The following is a 19,771-nucleotide window of genomic DNA, read 5'->3' on the forward strand; positions in this document are numbered from 1 at the left end:
TGTTCTTGTCCCTTTGCTCTCTGAGGATTTTATCAGAGCTCTGAAAGGGAAGAGGAAGTCATTGCTGCTCTTGCTGGCAGATGGTCCAAAGGTCGGGTCAGTGAGAAGAAAACAGGTCACTGATACAGAGCAGTCAGGATCCCTGGATAAACAGATGCAAGCAAACAGGCTGTGTTTTAGTACAGGTACATGCACATGAATACGCTCCGGGCAAAGGCCGTACTTGAGGATGGGAAGCAGGAACTCAAAGTGATGCAGAGCTACCTGGAGGAACTAGGAGCGTGAGGGTGCTGCAGTCACATCAGGTTCCTGGCCTAGTGCCTGAGGTCCTGTCTGCTGCCCCATGCACTGGGGGCTCTGCTGCTGCCCCACACACCAGGAGCTCTGCTGCCAGCCCCCTATCCTGAGGTCCCATTTCAAGATCTGCATGCCAAGGGCCTGCTGCCAGCCCCACACCTGGGGTCCTGGCGGCTGGCCCCATGCCTCTGAGGCTGTGCTGCTGGCCCTATGTGTTGTGTTCCCAGTTGCTCCCCCATTTGCCAGGGGCTTTGCTGGGGGGGGGTGGACAGCAGACAGGAATAAGGGGGAGCCACACCCCCACTTTTAAAAATGTTCCCATGCCACTGGGGGGTTGTGGTGGGGAGTCGGCAGAACAGAAGCTCCCTGTGCGCCCTGGGGGCCAACAGGTTGAAGGCAGTCCCAGGATACACCCACAGGGGACTCTCAGGCAGGAGCAGAGAGGAGCCCACGATATACTTGGCCCTGCTGCGACTGCTGCTGAGGTCCTGTGCCCAGTTCTGATGCCCCCAGTTCGAGCAGGGCATTGAGAAGCCGCTGACGGGTCACAGAAGAGCCTGGAGGATGACTGAAGGGTTAGAAAAGCCTCTGGCGAGTGAGAGACAGTAGGACCTACTTGTCTGCCATCCCTGAGTAGCCACAGGGGGAACTCACATTTAATCCTGGGCTTATCAGTCTAGCAGAGACAGCAGGGACATGGCCAGTGTTCCCGGTAAGCTGAGTGCCTGTGTGTCTGCCCAGGAGAGAGTCGGGGGCTCCCCAGAGCGCCCCCAGCTGGCTCTGTGTGTGTGTGTGTGTCTATAGGTGGTGCACAGCTGCGTGTGCTTTGGTGCATAGAAAAAATTATTCTGCACAAGAGTAGAGGGAGCACTGGACACGGCCACATGCCGGCTGGAAAGAAGGGGACCTAGTGGGTATCAAGGAGGGGAAGTAGCCACAGGGATGGTTCCCCGGAGAGTGAGCTGGACCTTGCTTCATACAGGGATTAACTCCTCAGGGCCTGTGACCTCCAGGGGCTCCAAAGCAGCCCTCCCTTGGGCTTCAGAATCTGTCAGTCACCGGGAGTTAACCCCCCCAATGCCAGTCTCCTGGAGAGGAGCAGGGTTAACCCCCACAGTGCCAGCCTCCTAGAGTGGAGCAAGGTTCACCCCAGCAGTGCCAGCCTCCTAGAGTGGAGCAAGGTTAACCCCTGCAGTGCCAGCCTCCTGGGGCAGAGCAGGGTTCACCCCAACAGTGCCAGCCTCCTGGGGCGGAGCAAGGTTAACCCCTGCAGTGCCAGCCTCCTGGGGCAGAGCAGGGTTAACCCCTGCAGTACCAGCCTCCTGGAGCGGAGCAGGTTCACTCCAGCAGTGCCAGCCTCTTGTAGCGGAGCAAGGTTAACCCCCACAGTGCCAGCTTCCTGGAGTGGAGCAGGGTTAACCCCCGCAGTTCCAGCCTGTCCGGGGCCACCACCAGGTTTAACCCCCTTCAGCACCAGGATCAGAGGGTCAAACTGAGCTCCAAGTTGCCCACCCCCAGTCTTGGGGGTTCACCCCTCCTCTGCAGGGATCCTGGAATTGGTGCCAGGCTGTGAAGAGCTGCATATTCCCCACCCGTGCCTGGATGCCATTCACTGTGCTAACCCTTCATATTTTCAGGGGGAAACCCCGGGCTCTCCCCAGTGCTGCCCCTGTTAACCCTGCTGCTGCCAGCAGGGACCCCTTCCCCCACTGCTGAGCTGGTGGCTGTAGCTGCCACACCCTGCCCGCCCCCCCAGCTGAAAGGGGTATTATACACATCGGGGGACTGAGTTACACTGAGACAACAGGCAGCAGCTCCGGCACCATAATAACCCCAAGGGAATTGGGGGGGAGGTAGATTAAGTGAGGAGATGGTGGATGGACTGTCACTCAGATAAGCTGCTGCCCCTGGAGGCAGGGTGGGGGGGCGGGCTATTTCCTCTTCTCAGCCCCAGAGCCCCAGAACCGAGGGACGTGAAGGAAACTGGGGTCCCCTCTAATTTTCTCCATCCGGGGCGGAATAAATTTTGTTTTGTGCACCAGGCCTATGTGGATGGGCACCACCAGTAGAAACACGCGCTGCCAGCTGTGGGCGCTCTGCTCATCAGCTGTGAGGCATTTGAAGCTCTCCTGGGCACCCCCCCCCAAAGTGCTCAGGTTACAGGGAACGCTGAGTCCTACCCAAGGATACACAAGGAGTCAGCAACAACCAGGGCAAGAACCTAGGAGTCCTGGCTCCCCAGAACACCCCCCTTCTCTAACCACTAGACCACACTCCTCTCCAAGAGCAATGGACAGAACGCAGGAATCTGGGCTCCCAGACCCCTGCTCTAACCAGTAGACCGCAGCCTTTGCCAGGAATTGTGATTAATTGCAAGCTCCTCATTTCCCACTGCTCCTCCAGCCAGACATGTATCCTCCCGCAGACGCCTCCCAGCCCCACCAAACCCCCTGTGCAATGAGCTGGTCAGCGCTCAGCAGCACAGCAGGCAACACGGAGGTGTGTGAGGGAGGCTTGGGCCGGAGGCTGGGTGACTATATGGTGGGTCATGAAGGACTCATTTCCTCCAGTTCATAAAGTCTCTATAAACAAAGATCCTGCAACAATGAGAGATTGTTCCCCGCCCGGAAGTGACAAAGGGGCAAAGGATACGCCTTCCTGGAAACCAGAGAGTGCTGCCGAGCCTGGGGAGTGCTGCCCGCACAGTCACCCCGTCCCAGTGCCGTGCTAAGGGCCTATGCCGCAGGGAGCGGGGCGGAGACCCAGAAGCGGGCTCTGTGCTGCAGGGGGCGGGGCGGGGCGGGGCGGGGGCCCGACAGGGGGCGCTGTGCTGGAGGGAGCGGGGCGGGGGCCCGGCAGGGGGCGCTGTGCTGCCAGGAGCGGGCGGGGGCCCGGCAGGGGGCGCTGTGGTTCAGAGGGCTGGGCGGGGACCCAGCAGGGGGCTCTGCGCTGGAGGGAGTAAGATGGAGGCCCAGCAGGGGGCGCTGTGCCGCAGGGAGCGGGGCCCAGGCACGGGACGCTGTGCTGCCAGGAGCGGGGGAGGGCGGGGGCCCGGCAGGGGGCGCTGTGCTGCCAGGAGCGGGGGAGGGCGGGGGCCCGGCAGGGGGCGCTGTGGTGCAGGGGGCTGGGTGGCGGCCCGGCGGGGCGGGTCTGTGCTGCGGGGAGGTGGGCACGGCCGTGCCCCAGGGGGCTGTGGGGCTCTGGGCTCTGCTGCGAGGCCACGTGTGGGCCGTGCGGTGGCGGGAGCCGCGCAGGTGCAGGGCGGATGCCATGTGCCCGCGTGAACACAGCTCCCCCCCCACCGGGGTCTCCAGTCCCTTACGTGCAGGGGTGCAGAGCGCCGGCACTCAGCTGGTGCCAGGTGTGGGTACGAGTGTAGGGGAGCGCGTGGCAGTGTGCATGTGGAGGGGGCAGGGGCCGGAATGTGACCGGCCTGCCTGAGTGTGGTATGGATTTGTGAGGTGCCAGAAAAACAGGGTAACCTGCCGGTTTCTTTGCCTGGCTCTAAGCTTTGCATGTTTGTCCCCACAGGAGCCTGTTACCTGTCTGCATCTGGCAAGGGGTGTGGCCCCGATGCACCAACGGCGCAGACCTGTTGCACAGATGCATCTTGCATGGGAGGGGCTGAGTCACACTCCCACCAGGAGCCATGCGCTGTTAGCAACCATATTGCTAGGTGCTCTCCTGCTAGGTCTGGTAAGGGGCTGCAGACTGACGGGTACAGCGCTGCCGGAGGGGGGAGGGGTTTGGATTTCCAAGTGGGTATCCCCTGGGGATGTGTGGGGGTGTAGCTGGTGCAGAAAGACCAGGAGACTGGCACCCGATTGCCCTAGACTCCATGGAGCTTCCCAGGTTCCCTGGGCTGGGCTCTGCCCTAGCTTGGCGGGGGGATGGAGAACAGTGAAAAGGCAGAAGGGTTAAGCCTGCAGTGCATAATGGACAGCAAGGCCTATCCACTTCCTAAAAATGGGAGGGCCAAGCTTCCCCTCCCCATTGTCATGGGATAAGAGGGAAGGTCCTTTCATGGATTGAGAGCTGGTTAAAAGACAGGAAGCAGAGGGTGGGCATAAATGGTAAATTTTCCAAATGGAGAGGGGTAACTAGTGGTGTTCCCCAAGGGTCAGTCCTAGGAGCAATCCTGTTCAATTTATTCATAAATGATCTGGAGGAGGGGGTGAGCTGTGAGGTGGCAAAGTTTGCAGATGACACTAAACCATTCAAGATAGTCAAGACAAAGGCGGACTTTGAGGAACTTCAGAAAGATCTCATCAGACTGAGTGATTGGGCAACAAAATAGCAAATGAAATGTAATGTCGATAAGTGTAAGGTAATGCACATTGGAAAAAATAACCCCAACTATACTCACAATAAGATGGGGGCTAATTTAGCTATAACTAATCAGGAAGGAGATCTTGGCGTTATCATCGATAGTTCTGTGAACAGTGTGCAGAGGCAGTCAAAAAGGCAAATAGGATTTTAGGTATTATTGAAAAAGGGATAGAAAATAAGACAAGAAGTATCTTACTGCCCCTACATAAACCTGTGGTATGCCCACATCTTGAATACTGGGTACAGATGTGGTCTCCTCACCTAAAAAAAGATACCCTGGCAATGGATAAGGTTCAGAAAAGGGCAACTAGAATGATTAGGGGCTTGGAACAGGTCCCTTATGAGGAGACGCTAAAGAGATTGGGACTTTTTAGTTTAGAGAAGAGGAGGCTGAGGGGGGACATGAGAGAGGTATATAAAATTATGACATGTAGAGAGGGTGAATAAGGAGAAGTTATTTACTTGTGCCCATAATACAAGAGCTAGAGGACACCAAAGGAAATTAATGGGTAGCAGGTTTAAAACTAATAAAAGAAAGTTCTTCTTCACTCAGCGCATAGTTAACCTGTGGAACTCCTTGCCAGAGGAGACTGTTAAAGCCAGGACTATAACAGAATTTAAGAAAGCTAGATAAATTCATGGAGGTTAGGTCCATAAAGGGTGATTAGCCAGAGGGAGGAATGGTGTCCCTGGCCTCTGATTGTCAGAGGCTGGCGATGGGTGGCAGGAGACTAATCTCTTGATCATTGTCTTTGGTCCTGCCCCCCGCCCCCGGGGCACCTGGCACTGGCCACTATCGACAGAGAGGCTGCTGGGCTGGATGGACCTTTGGCCTGACCCAGTCTGGCCATTCTTACGTTCAGTACCACTGAGTTCTTCCACCTTCTTCCTAGGCCGGGGGTCTGTAACCTGCAGCTGTGGAGCTACATGTGGCTCTTTAAGGACGTCTTTAAGGACGTCTTTGTGGCTCCTGACACTAGAATTGCAAAGAAGAAAACCCCAAATGAACAAACAAAACACCCCTCCTGATTATTTTGGATAAACGGTGAAAGTGTAAAAGCCCCAAATGAGCAACTCCTGTCTAAATAGCAAACGGTGCGTGACCTCGAAACATTGGCTACCTCCCCCCAGCGCCCTGCAGGGGGAGAAGGTTCAGGAGTGAAAATCAGGCAGACAGAGGCACAAGCACCCACGTAAAGTGCGAGGAAATAGACTAGGTAAAAAGTTGGTGAACATCCTGCAGTGACCGTGTGTCGCATCACATAAGAATGTAAGAGCAGCCAAACCAGGTCAGATCAAAGGTTCGTCCAGCCCAGTGTCCTGTCTGCTGACAATGGCCAATGCCAGGTGTCTTACAGGGACTGAACTGAACAGGTAATGATCTCGCTCTTGCCATCTATCTCCAGCCTCTGACAAACAGAGACTAGGGCCCCCATTCCTTCCCCATCCTGGCTAACAGCCATTAATGGACCTAACCTCCATGAATTCCCCTAGCTCCTTCTTAAACCCTGTTACAGTCCTAGCCTTCACAGCCTCCTCTGGCAAGGAGTTCCACAGGTTGACTGTGCACTGTGTGAACAAGAACATCCTTTTATTTGTTTTAAACCTGCTGCCCATTAATGTCATTGGGTGTCCTCTAGTTCTGATCTTACGGGAACAAGTAAATACTTTTTCCTTGTTCGCTTTTATCACACCACTCCTGACTTTACAGACCTCTATCATATCCCCACTCCGTCTCCTCTTTTCTAAGCTGATCACAGATCACTGGGTGTGCACTGTTCTTAAAACGGGTTGCAAAAAGCACGGTTTGAGGTTTTTCATTAAGGACCGTCTCATATTCACGTGCATTGTGGCTCTTGAATTACTGAGTTTTTTACCTAACTGGAAGAAATGGCTCTTCTTGCTATTGTGGGGGCTGACGCTTGCCCTAGGCCCATCCTGGCTGGGGCTGTCACTCTGCTACTTCACTCACACACACTCTGACTGCAAAGATTTTTGTCCTTGGAAGTTGTTTCCCAGGTGAAAAGGCTCCGGCTGTTCAGAACCCCTCCAGGGCTGCATCAGGTGAGTCCAGCCCTGGGAGGGGTGAGGGGCAACAGTGAACTCTTTCTGACGTCAGCGCCAGAGTCGGTTTGAAAGTCAACGGCCTCCCTATGAATATTCAGTTTCATTCACTGGGCAGGTTCTGTGTTGTCACGCATGGGCGAGCTCAGGAACAAAGGTTTGTGATTCTAATATTGCATTGGTGCAGCCAACGGCAGCCGTGTCGATATTTGGCCTACTTTTTATAACTCACGCCTTTGGCCGTACATGCAGATGGTGGGTGATGGCTTTTTCCACACCTTGGGCACAGAGGCTGAAACTCCTTCCTTGTTGCCTGGAATGTGTCCTTCTGAGTGGCAGAGATCTTATGACAGGTACTTTTAGCCTTCGTGCTGCGTGCAGCTTTTAGACAAGTGTCCGGGTTTTTTCCATGCTGCTCCTGTGCGCTGCTTTGTGGTCTGTATAGCTGTGCCCGCCTGGGGAACGGGTTCCACCCACTTGTGAGTGCCCATCGGTGGCAAAGGGGTGCCACGCAAGCGGGTCATCTGGTACTTTCCTTGCTTGTGGGGTCACTTTGCCTGGTTGGTGCCTTGCCTGGTCAGCTTCAAGGTTCTGAGGCTGGGATCTGACTAACCCTGTATCCAGGGCTGTCATAGAATCATAGAATGCTAGGACTGGAAGGGACCTCGAGAGGCCATCGAGTCCAGCCCCCTGCCCAATGGCAGGACCAAGTACTGTCTAGACCATCCCTGATAGACGTTTAGCAAACCTGTTCTTAAGTATCTCCAGAGATGGAGATTCCACACCCTCCCTAGGCAAATTTATTCCAGTTGTTGGATCAGGCTTGTGGCCAGTGTTTGGCCACTGGACCTGGGCCTTGGCCAGATCTAAGTTCAGCTCGCTCTCAGAGATGTCCATAGTGCTGCTGGTCTCCCAGGCAATATATAGACCTGCCTGGGCCAAGCTCCAGTGAGGACCTGTGAGGACAGCAGCTTCTTTTGTACCAGTTTGCTGGGTCCTTATTGGCTGCTGCAGAGACAGCCACTCTATCCGGTCTAGAGGACCTCTTTTCTGCTCCTTTGTTGGGATGGGGTGTGGTAAGGCCTCTGCCCTGCTACAGGGGACATCAGGACTTAGTCCTCCCAATCACAGGGGGTGAATATGTTTTTTATTGTTGTCTGCTAGCCCGTGAACCAGCCTGCTTCTGATACTGTTATGTTTCGCCTCCCCAGAATTACAGTTTTTATACAACACGTGCAGCGCTCTTATGAAACATGCAACGTCAATTCAGTGATAGAAACACGCTCTCTCCTACCCCACATTTCTCAGAAGTACAAAGTTTGCGTCAGACCCTGCCAGTCCCTTTCATCAGCATCTTTGTCCCTGTCTTCTGGAAAGCCGAAGTGTTTAAAGATGAGCCTGGTCTGCTTTGCTGCAATGTGAATTAAAGATGACACCTGAAGATCTCCAGTTTCCTGGTGGTGCTTTGGAGCAATTCAGAATCTTTCACCGGGCTCCTTCAGGTCGGTCCGCTGCGTGGGTTCGTCAAAGCTGAATTTCTCTGGGGCATCAAAGAGCAACGTGGTGATGCATCCTGCAACCTCTGTTGCTATTCTCCTGCTGGCTCCGTTCTCCTCGGGCGGGCACTAGCTTTAACTTCTGACTCCCATGCCATGCACAGCTGGTGGTAAGGTTGGACGCATCTCCATCCAGAGTTCTTGGGTCTCCTTTTTGTGCTGGGGTTGGGGAAGCCCCGTGCAGGGTTGCCAACCCACAGAAATTTCTTTTATGGACAGAAAAAAATTTTTACTATCATTTTTATACTATTCAAATGTAGGACCCTGAAGCCCTGAGATCTCATCTGGGGTGAGTGAGGTCTCTGCTCTATAGCCTTGGCTGAGAGCCAGGTGGCTTTTAGCTCACGTGGTAGAGTGCAGGGCTTTAGACCCTACGCGCACAGGTTCTACCCCTGGGGCCGGCAACCCGGGTCTGTCAGCGTTACACTAAGATGACATAAATGGCCAAAAGTGAAAGGTAACCCCTGCCATTCATGCATCACGAGAGCAATATGTTATATAATGTAGACAATAACATCACATGGCTCACATGGTTCACATCATGTCACTTCAACCATTGAGCTGAATAAACAACTTGAATGTCCAATTTCTGTTGCTGCACCGTAAAACGGCTGAAGCAACACGTGAGAAATGTAATTGCTATTGAATAATTGCTGTTTTTTGAAATTTTATTGCACTTTTATGAAATTGGTGGGCCCCTACAGTTGTTTTACAGACTATACGGATGCGTCCAATTGCGGCTGATTTTTTACGGACGGTCCGTAAATTTACTGAGGGTTGGCAACCCTGCCCCACCTACCCCAGCCCTGCTCACCAGCAGGAATGCCAGGCTGCAGGGGTGTGAGGGAAATCCCTGTGCCCCATTCCCATTGCCTGCCAGGAGCAGCAGGCTGCTGGGGTGGAATAGGGGTGAGACAATGGGGTGTGTGGGAAGGGGGCCCTTCATTCTAATGCCCTACAGCTTCCAGAGCAAGGCACCTGAATCCCACCCACCAGGCCCTGGCTCTAAGTGAGAGCTTGGCTCCAGGCACCTCCTGGGGCTGAGCGAGGCTCCCCACACGTCGGAGGGGTAGAGGAGAATATTGGGGTGGAGGGAAGGCAGGACCCTTTGCAGGCAGAGTCTAGAATCATAGACCACTAGCAGTGGAGGGACCTTGAGAGGCCATCAAGTCCAGGCCTCTGCCCTCTCAGCAGCACCAGGCACCATCTACTCTAGACCATCCCCGATAGGTGTCTGTCTAACTCGCTCTTAAATCTCTCCAGCAATGGAGATTCCACAGCCTCCCTGGGTAACTTATTCCAGTGTTAACCACCCGGACAGCTGGGAAGATTTTCCTTACGTCCAACCTCAATGTCCCTGGCTGCACTTTTAGCCCATTGCTCCTTGTCCTGTCCTCAGAGGCCAAGGTGAACAATTTTTCTCCCTCCTTGTATCCTTCTTTGAGGTACTTGAAAACCGCCATCATGTCCCCTCTCAGTCTTCTCTTTTCTAAACTAATCAAGCCCAGTTCTGTCAGTCGTCCCTCTCAGCTCATGTTCTCTAGATTTTTAATCATTCTTGTTGAGAAGATAAGAACCCTGGAGAGATGGAGCTGGGGCAGGAGGGTTGGAGCCTGCGGCAGGAGGGGTGGAGCTTGGGGTAGGTATGTTCCTGGAGGGGTGGAGCCTGGGGCAGGAGGGGTGGAACTTGGGGTAGATATGTGCCTGGAGGGGTGGAGCCTGAGGCAGATGGAATGTTTTATAACGCTGCACATGGGACTGAGAAGGACCCACATGCAGCCAACAGCCAGGTCAGCCTTCTGCTCCCAGCAGTGCCCAGCCCCTTGGAGCCAGAACAGCAGCCTGCGGCATCGGGACCATTCCAAGTTGCTTCCTGGTTGGGAACAATGGGCCATGAATCACTGGTGTCCCTGGGAGGATGCTCTGCTGGGACCCACTTCAGGTATAGAGGGGCTCTTCCCTTCCTGTTCTGGCTGGTTCTGCTGCATCTTGGTGCTGGGCAAGGTTTCCTGTATAAACACCCGCCCAAGCCCTACCCCAGAAGTGGCTGCATTTGGGTGCTGGGTGGGATCCTCTATAAAGACTCTTCCCACCCACCCCCGCCCCCGGAGAGATGGTGCATCTGGAACCAGGATCCCTGTATAAACAGCCCCCATGCCCCACCCCAGAGGTGGCTGCATCTCAGTTCCATACCAATGATCCCTGTGGCTATATATTGATTTCCAAAGCTCTTTGATTGGGTGGGGGGGAGTGTGAGTGTCTCCCCCCCAGCTCAGCCCACAAACCAGGGGGGTGGGAGATGGGGGGTGGGGGGACAGGGACTGGGTCATACTCTAGAGCCTCCCCTTCCCCTCCTCTTGGGGCTGGCTCTCTAGACATGCTGTTAGCTGACGTGGTGGAGGAGTCCCTCAGGAGGGGGCCCCCCCCGGGCTGGACATCAGTGGTGGGGCGGACGCTGTGCATCCTCCCCCTCAGGGTGTGGGGCTGGGGGAGCTCGGCCAGGCTGAGGGTGAGAGAGACCAGCCAGGGATCTGTGCAGGTCTCTGTGCTGGCCACCCAGTGGGTTTTCTGGTGGTTTTCATGCAGGGCGTGACAAAGTGGGGGGCTTGGGGGTGGGGAGGTTGCAGTGTTTGCCGGCAGAGCGGGCGGCACTCAGCGTCCCTGGGGGTCACCGGTTTGTTGTTCCAGGGACCAGTATGGAAGTAGGGACCCCCAGCCAGTGGGCTGCAGAAAGGAGACCCCAGCGATTGGGGTGACCAGGTGATCCAGCTCGGATGGCACAGCCAGGTCTGGCCAGTGGGAGGACTGTAGGCTGTGGCGAAAGGACCCCACTGACCTAAGCAGCTGGTTCCAGCCGGCGGGGGCAAGGGAGGAGGAGAGGAGATGGGCCTAGGTGTCCCTGTTTGCCTGGAGAGAGGACAAAGGCTGAGGAAGGAGCTGCTGGGCAAGGAGATGGGAGGCTGGGCTGGAAGGAGGGAGCTTCTGTACTGGGTGGATGGAGCAGGCAGGGCCCAGCCTGGCTGCAGGGGAGGCTCAGACCTGCTGTGCTGAGGGATGCCAGGCATATGGGCCATGAGAGCTCCTATGCTGCATTCATGGCTCAATAAACCTCCCTGTTTCCTGCTGGCTGAGCATGGCTCTGGTCTGCAGAACAGGGCTGCACTAGTCCCATTGGGGGCCAGAGCGAGGGGACGCCCTGAGGAGGCCTGTGGCAGAGACAGGTGTGGTTCTGTCCCTGGCTGTAGGAGGGGAGTAGGACCTAGTGGTTAGAGGCGGCTGCTCTGCAAGCTGGGACTCCTCGGTTCTCTCCCTGGCTGTCACTGACTCTTTGTGTAGCCTTAGGTAGGACCCAGTGTTCCCTGTAAGCTGAGCACTTGGGTGGCTATCCAGGAGAGCTTCAAATGTCGCCCAGCTGATTAGCAGAGCAGCCACAGAGAGGATCTTTTTCTTTGTCTACTGGTGGTGCAGATCCACACATGCCTCATTGCACATAAAATTTATTCTGCACATTGGGTGGAAAAAATGCTGTACCTGGCTGGAAAAGATTAAGGGCCCGTTAGCTCCAAATACAGTTTTCTGGCCAGGGGCTGTACCTGCCTCCATAAAGATGTCTGGTGGGTACAGTAAGCGTGTCTGCCTACAAGGTACTAATTCCAAGGGGCTCATGGGCCAGGGCCCTGTCTGCTGACTGGCCAACGCCAGGTGCCCCAGCGGTAGTGAATGGAGCAGGGAACCATCAAATGACCCAGCCCCTGTAAATGAAAGGGGCTTGGGGTGTTTGTTCACAGAGTCACAAAGTGCACGTTGGGTCAAATTTGTTGGATTTCGAAACAATGCCAAAGGCCCACGGGAATTCCTGTGGCTTTTTTCCTACAAAGAGTAGAGGGGAATTTCCAGGTTCCTTTGCTCCTTTTTTATTCCTGGAGGAAGCAGCAGGGAGACGTTCTGATTTTGCCTGTCACACGGGAAAGGGATGTGTGGAATTTTGTGTGTGGGAGGGGACGGCAACTACAGCGCTCAAGTGTTTGACACAACACTTTTTTGGCCCGGGCCCTTGTTTGCGTGGGCAAATCGGTTACACAAGTATAACCAGTGCTTGATCTCTGGACCTGGGTTCTAGCCCTAGCCCTGGGAGGGGAGCACAACCTAATGGTTAGAGCAAAGGGAGGGTTGATATTTTGCAGCAACGGGGTGGGGAGGTGTCACTGGAAGACAGCTGATTAGAGAACAGGTCAGGGCATAGGCAGCTGTGGGCTCAGCTCCTGGTAACCCAGGCTATGGCTTCTCACCCCCTCTAGCCTGGCTTGAGCCCAGGAGCTTGTGTTTGGCTCACCACAGGCCGCCAGGCTGCACTGGGAGACCCCACAAGACGGGCAACCCGCCCCGGCCCTAGGGGGGTTTGCTCTGTGTGTTTGTTACCCACTCAGCCCCAGATGACATTTTCTGGTGTATTTTTTTCCTGAGGCCCATGTGTGCCTCAGTTTCCCTCATACTGAGCGTGGCTCCCCTGCAGGGACCACAAGGGTAAGTCTGGATGTGGGGCAGGGCAGGCTCTGTGCCCCCTTAGTCTTCCTGCCCATCTCTTTCCTCTCCCCCCCCCAGGACAGCCGCACCAAACTCTAATCCTCCTTGTTGGCCTTTTCTGGACTTTTTCCAGGGCCCAGGGACTGAACGCTGGCAGGGTGGCACAGGGGAGCCTTGGAAATCCTCTGCTGTGGACAGCTGGGGGTACGTATGGTGGAGCTGCTGCCCAGTTGCCAGCAGCGCTCAGTGGAGGAGTGTACAGAGGATGCCTCTCTAAGTCCCAGCTGCGGACAGCCCTGTGGGCTTCAGGCCCTGTGCCTCCTGGGGGGGCCCAGCCACTCAGGGTGTTGGGTGGGGGGGGGGTCAGGCAGGAGAGTTCCATGCGCCTTGGCAGCTGAGCTGAGGGTACCCCCTTGTGCCCCAGAGGGGCTGGGGGAGGCTTTGACCTTCTGGAGGGGCTGGCTCAGGAATACCCTCCTTATGGGGTTGCTGGTCACACTGGAGAAGAGACCCCTCAGGCAGGGGCACCGCACCGCAGCTGGCAGGCAGCACGGCTCAGAGCTCGCCAGCCCCCATTGCTGGCCGAGAGGGTGTTGGACGCCAGCACAGCACAGCGGTGAGCACTGGGTTCACTGCCACCAAACCGCCTCAGGCACCGGCACCGGGAAATCAGGACCCCTGTGCCAGCCCTGGTGCCACCCACTGGGTCTCATGGCCCCCTCCAACCTTCCCTCGCTGCTCTGGCTGCATGCCTGGGGCATCCCCTGTCTGCAGCGAGGCCGCTGGGTCTGTGGGGCTTGCTGAGCCCTGACCGGGACCTTCCACCGGTGCAGCCCCGGCCTGACATCCAGCTTCAAGCGGACCTGAGCGGGGAGGCCTTGCTAGACTGGAGCCTGTGGGGGCCCCCAGTTGGCTCCCCCATCCACAGATCATGATCCCAGCCCCCCTGCACTGCCTCTGGACCCCTCCGGTCAGAACCCCCCCCCCCCCATGCCCACTTCCTCCTGCCCCGGTTCTCATGGTTTCCCTGATAATGAGAGGCCTGGCTTTGGGGGCAGGATGTAGAGGAGGGATCTGCTCAGTATCCCCTCCCCAGGCCTGGAGCCCTCCAGGTGTCACCCACTACAGCTGCAGGAGCTCAGGTCTCCCCAGTCCCACTGCTGGGTGGGGCACCTCCCATTTCCTGTCAGTGGGGCACTCTACACCCATCGGTCACAGCCCCAGGGTTGTGGGGGGGTGGCAGGGCCAGAGACAGGCCCTGGGGGCTTGTGGGGCAGGGGAGATGGACTCCCCCGGGGGGGGGAAGCTGTGGGCTGAGCCCCCGCATGGCAGCCCCTTGGGTCTCTGGCGAGTGATCTGCTGCCAGGCTCACCCCCGAGCACTGGGGGGCACCCGGAGGGGGTTTCATCAAAGGGGAGTTGCAGAGGACACACCTGCCTACACACCCCCACCCCATGCACGCATTTCCCTCCCTGGCCCAGAGATGCAGCCACCTCTGGGGTGGGGCCCAGGCCCAAGCAGCTCACTGCTCTGTCGCAGCGCCTTAGGGAGCAGCCCCAGGTTTGTGCCTGTGTGACTCATGGCTGCACAGCGCCCCCTGGTGCCTGCTATCACCTCTGCACCCCTCCGGCTGGGAACCCAGGTGTCCCCCCCCCCCCCCCCCCCCCGGCCCCAGTCAAGCGCCACTCCCAAGCAATGCCAGCCCCTGGGCGCAGACACCCGAACACGCATGCACGTGTCCTCCCCCCACAACACGTGGCTCGTGGGCACATTCCCCCCCCCCACATACGTGCGTGTGACCCCCTGGCTGTGCTCCTTCCAACACACCCACACTTAGCAGCCAGGTGCATTCCCCCCCAACACCCACACGACCCCTGGTTGTGTCCCCCAGCACACCCCCCCCCACTCACTCACACACACACACACACACACACAGAGCGGAGAGAGCCCTTGTGCAGTTGTGTGACTTGCCTTTATTGGCTGGGCTGGGTTCTGACCTGCCGGGGGCCCCAGCCCCCCCCCCCCACTCTTTGGAAACACAGGTCCATGCTTTGCCCCCCTGCTACCCCCCGGCTCCATGACCATCCCCGTGTCCAGTGCAAATACAGTTGGCTGGGGTGGGGGGCCCTTGGGTGAGACTAGAGGGGACCCTGCATGCCAGCCTCCCCCCGCTGCCCTGGGCTGTTTGCTGGGACTCAGCCCGGGCCCTCAAGAATCAGGCATCCTCCCCCCCAGCCACCCCCTTTCCCCAGGGTGGGTCTGGCTCTCACGGGGGTGGGGGGCAGTTCTAGCCCGAGCCCTGCCCCAAGGCTCCCCCCACCGCTGCTGGCACATGGCTGACGGCTGCCCAGAGGCCAGGCGGGGGCCCCAGGAGCAGCTGGCACCAGGCGGGCTCACACCCTGGCAGTGCTGCTGCCCAGCCTACCCCCCCCCCCAACCAGCAGCCTGGCAGGAGTGGGGAAGGGCAGAGGCAGCCCCACTCCAGGCCGTGCCCCCTCTCCCTCAACCCCCGTGACCCAGGATCAGTTCCTCTGCGGTCAGGTGGGGGAGGCTGAGACCCTTAAGAAAGGGCAGCACCAGCTGCCCATCCCCCCCCAAGAGACCTCCCCTCCCCCCCACACCCTGGGGTCTGGCTCTGCCCCCGCCCCGGCCCCCATCCCATCCCAGCCTGTGCAACCTGCAGCCTTTCAATAGAGCTCTGGCTATAGACTCCGTACATATATAGATCTCTGGAAAATACAACCCCTGTCCCCCAGCCCCTCCCACGCCCCGTGCAAGCCCCGGCCTTAGACCAGGCGCCACTGCAGCACGCTGGTGTCGGTGCCACCAGTGGAGAGCAGCAGGCTGTCGTCGGGCAGGAAGGCAACGTTGGTCACATGGCTGCTGTGCCCGCTGGCCGCGTGGCTCGGGGCCTGCCAGGGAGACAGGAGGGTGAGGGGTGGGGGAGGAAGCGCCCCCATGCCTTGATGGGCTGCCAGGGCCGGGCGCTCCCCGGGCATGGGGTGGGGAGAGGGACCAGGCTGGTGGAGGGGCAGGGGCAAAAGGGGGGTGGGATCAGCTCACAGTGACAGGTCGGGTCAGGTTGGCACTTACCCACAGCCGGTGGGGGGTGCCGGGGGCTGCAGGTGTGGGGTGCTGGGGGTCCCAGAGGGTGGGGTTGGGGGGCTGGCACTCACCCACAGGAAGCATGGGGTGCCAGGGGTATGGGGGGGGCTATGGGGTGCCAGGGGCCGGCACTCACCCTGGGCTGGCAGCAGGGGTAGGAGAACAAGTGCACTTTGCCAAAGTCGTCGGCAGACGCCAGGAGTTTGCCGTCGTGGGAGCAGCACACGGCGTTGATGTCGGTCCCGTCTGCACCTTCCGGCCAGATCCCTGCCAGGCCAGGCCAGGTGGGCAGGTCAGGCCAGGCCAGGCCAGGCCAGGCTACAGAGCCTCCCAGGTCCCGCACCTGGCCCAGACCTCCAGCCTCCCTGCCCCAGCCCTGGTCCCTGCAAAGCCCCCCCCAGCATGACCCCCCCCAATGAGCATCCCCAGCCCTAACCCTCCCTTCACCCCATCCCTGCAGCCACCCCCAGCCCAGGCACTCACCGAACACCCTGAAACCCAGCACGCAGCTGGCTGTGGCCCACTCCAGGTTACGCACAGCACCAGCGCTGGAGATCTGCCGGCAGGTGGTGGGGTCCCCTGAGGACAAGGGGGCAGGATGAGCAGGGGCCCAGTGCTGGAGGGACGGGGACACCCCATGGAGCAGCCTCCCCAGCAAACTGCCCAGGCTACTCCCCTGGCCCCAGGGGTTTCCCTGGGCCCATTATGGGGATGGGAGCAGGATGCAGCACTGCCCTGGCAGAACCCAGGAGTCCTGTCCCCTGCCCCTACCAGCTCAGCCCCTCCTGCATTAACTCCTTACTCCCCAGGCTGAGGAACATAGGGGGACGCCGCAGGGAAATGGGGCATGCCAGACTGCCCACTGCAGAGACACGTGCTCCTGGGAGAACATGCCTGTCTCGTCGTGATCTATCCCTGCTACCTCAGGGCCAAAGCAACCCAGCCCTTAAGGGGCAGCAGCCGGGGTGCCCCCAGCTCCTGGCATGGGGCCCAGCGCGACCCCATCTCCCTGGCACTCCCCCGGCCGGCCACACTCACAGTACAGGATCTCGTAGTCCCCTGAGTTGGTGACGAAGCAGCTGCTGTCCACTGCCCAGTCCAAGTGGGTGATGAAACTGGAATGACCCTGGGAGGGCAGCGGGGGAGTTAGTGGGGGTTATGGTGACTGACGGGGGGGTACAGGAAGAAGGGGGCTAGTGGAGGGCTGTGTTCCCTGTAAGCTGAGTACTTGGGTGGCCCCCAGGAGAGATTCTGGTGCCCTCCCTGCTGCCTGGCAGAGCGCCCCCAGCCGGCAGCCTGTGCTTATATGGGTGGTACACATCTGCACCTGTCACAGTGCCCCAATAAAATTTATTCAGCCCACGGGTGGAAAAAATAGAGGGAGCCCTGGTGTGGGGTGGGAAGCGACTGATAGGGTGGGCAGGAAGGGGGTTAGCTGGAGGGGAGGAAGGTGACTGGCCCTGGGGAGAGCCAGGGGTATGACTGACACGTGGGGGAGGGGGAGAAAGAGGACTGGCCTGGGACTCTGGGGGTGCCTTTGCGACAGAGACGATGAACAGCTGCTTCAAGAGGGCTCTCCCCCACCACACAAGGCAGCTCTCCAGTGAGCCCTGTGGGGCAGTGCACCCACTGACCACCCTGCTGCACTGAGAGAGGCTGTGCTGTTCCCAAAGCCCCCTCCCCTGGCAGGGCACCCAGGGGGCAGAGCCGGGGCAGTTGGGACCGGCCGCCAGCGAGGACCCCTTGCCCCGCCGCCCAGTCCCACCTACCGAGCACTTGCCAACCCGGCTGTACTTCCTGCCGCCCTCAGAGACGCCGTAGACGTAGACAAAGTTATCGTGGGACCCCACAGCCAGGTAGCTGCCATCTGGGGGCACAGGGAGGGGGGAGCTGGGCAGAGCCACCTGGGCTGCGGTGCAGGGCTCGGCCCAGACGTGCACAGAGGATGTCCACCCTGGGAACCCAGGGACTACTGAACTTGGGGATGGGAAGGTCTGGGGATGGGGGGGCCCCCCTCCTCCCAGCTCAGTTGCTGCTACTCACTCTGACCCAGCTCCAGGCTCCCTCCCCCAGCTCTGGAGGCCCATGCCGCCACGCGTCTCCTACCTGGTGAGAAGCTGACGACGGAGATGGGCTCGCTGCCGTCCGTGTGGATGGTGACCAGGTCTCGTGTCTCTGTGTCCAGCACCAGCCACCTGGCGGGCGCAGAACAGGACCATGGTCCAGGGACCCTGCATCTGCCCCGCCAACCATCCTCCCCTTGGGGTTGGGCTGGGATCCCAGCAGGTCAGGTGCTCCAGGGCGTGGTGGGCCTCTGGGTTGGCACAACCTGGCCTATCGGCAGCCGGCACAGGTGAACCCAAGCTGGGGGGTACCCGGACGTGGCTGCCTGGGAATGGGCCATGGGGGCTGGCTGTGTGCGTGTTCCCCGTGAACTGAGCACTTAGGTGCTTGGCCAGGAGAGATTCATGTGCTGCCTGGCTGACTAGCCGAACACCCCCAAGCCGGCAGCGTGTGGTTCTATGGGTGGTGCGCATCCGCCCATGACTTTGTGCATGAACAAAATTTATCCTGCTCATAGGTGGAACAAATGCGAGAGAACCCTGGCTGTGGGCGGGGGGGAGGGAAGTCCCCACAGCACAGGCCCACCAGCCAGGCCTGCGCCCCACCCTATGCAGGGCGCTGGCATGGGTCTGCCAACAGAGGTGGTGGGACAGACCCAGCACCCTCCCCCACCCCACAGGAGCAAGCCTTTGGGCCCCATTCCCTGCCTTGCCCTGGGCTCCCCTTAGAGCTGCAGGGTCCCCTGTACCTTCCGGTCACGGTCCCCACTGCCAGCACGGAGCCGTTGGGATGGAAGCCAGCCGAGCGGGCCGCATCCTGTGGGGGCAAAGAGAGGGGGTTGCTGCTGCCCATGCCCCACTCCTGCCCTGCAGGGCCCTCCTGAGGGGAGCCCCCCCATGCGCTCACCTCGATGGCTTTGCTCCACAGCGGCTGGTGGGTGGCCACACTCCACAGATGCACCTGCTTGTCCTGGCCGCAGGTCAGGAACTGGGCCAGGCTGGGGTGGGTGGCCAGGCCCCACAGCTCCTCCGTGTGACCCTGGGCAGAGATGGGGCTGCTCAGTGCCTGATGTACCCCCGGGCTTCAGCCAGGGGGGTGTAATCCCCCTCAGAGCCAGGAAGAGAACAACGGAGTCCTGGCCCCCTCCCTGCCCTGCCCTGCCCTGCCCCCAGGGCTGGGGACAGAACCCTGGTGTCCCAGCTCCCAAACCAGGATGCACCTGTTTGCCACATATGCTGGTGTGACTGCAGCCCCCACTTTGCCCCCCATCCCAAGCTCACCCCCCTACACACACCCCAGGCCACTGTGAGCCCTCCCTTTCCCACAGGCAACCACAGACTCACGCAAGCATAGGGCCAGAAAGGACCCTGAAAGTTCATCTGCTCCTGCACCCTGGACTCAAGGCAGGGCCAGGTAAGAACTACCTACCCGGCCGTCACAATCTCCAATGTCAGAGATTCCACAGCTTCCCTGGGCAACTTATTCCAGTGCCTCAACACCCAGCAGTTTTCCTGATGCCCAACCTACACCTCTCCTGCTGCAATTGAAGCCCATTGCTTCTTGTCCTGACTCCAGAGGGGCAAAAGGATCATTCTTCTCCCTGCTCCTTGTAAACAACCTCTTCGGAGCCTGAAAACTAACTTCTATGCTCAGCGCAATTTACCCAGTCCTCCCACGGACGTCTCAGCTTCTAAACCTTTGTTTCTCTTCTCCGGCCTCTCTCAACTTGTTCCTCTTTCCCGAAATGTGGCGCCCAAAAAGGGCTGCAAGACTCGGAGCAGCGCAGAGCCAAGCGGAAGAGTTACTCATCGGGTCTTGCTCACGACACAGCT

At 58.8% G+C, this 19,771-nt stretch overlaps 1 protein-coding gene across 4 annotated transcripts in view; it reads right to left on the reverse strand.

Annotated features, from left to right (window-relative positions):
* Positions 1 to 15,416: 15,416 nt before the first annotated feature.
* The window catches only part of EML2 (EMAP like 2), a 28,340-nt gene continuing 23,985 nt past the window's right edge, over positions 15,417 to 19,771 (reverse strand). For 2 of the 4 annotated variants that reach the window (XM_075016248.1, XM_075016249.1), the window contains exons 12-19: positions 18,846 to 18,977; positions 18,688 to 18,755; positions 17,982 to 18,070; positions 17,645 to 17,742; positions 16,914 to 17,001; positions 16,359 to 16,454; positions 16,012 to 16,142; positions 15,422 to 15,682 (exon numbers count right to left, since the gene is read on the reverse strand). In XM_075016248.1, the coding sequence (XP_074872349.1) occupies positions 15,557 to 15,682; positions 16,012 to 16,142; positions 16,359 to 16,454; positions 16,914 to 17,001; positions 17,645 to 17,742; positions 17,982 to 18,070; positions 18,688 to 18,755; positions 18,846 to 18,977 (828 nt within the window). In that variant the 3' untranslated portion in view covers positions 15,422 to 15,556. Of the gene's footprint in view, positions 15,683 to 16,011; positions 16,143 to 16,358; positions 16,455 to 16,913; positions 17,002 to 17,644; positions 17,743 to 17,981; positions 18,071 to 18,687; positions 18,756 to 18,845; positions 18,978 to 19,771 lie in introns of all 4 variants that reach the window. The other 2 variants (XM_075016247.1, XM_075016250.1) reach the window with 2 other exon arrangements.

This window comes from Carettochelys insculpta, chromosome 22 (genome assembly GCF_033958435.1).
Source record: "Carettochelys insculpta isolate YL-2023 chromosome 22, ASM3395843v1, whole genome shotgun sequence".
In the NCBI taxonomy this organism is placed as follows: domain Eukaryota; kingdom Metazoa; phylum Chordata; order Testudines; family Carettochelyidae; genus Carettochelys; species Carettochelys insculpta.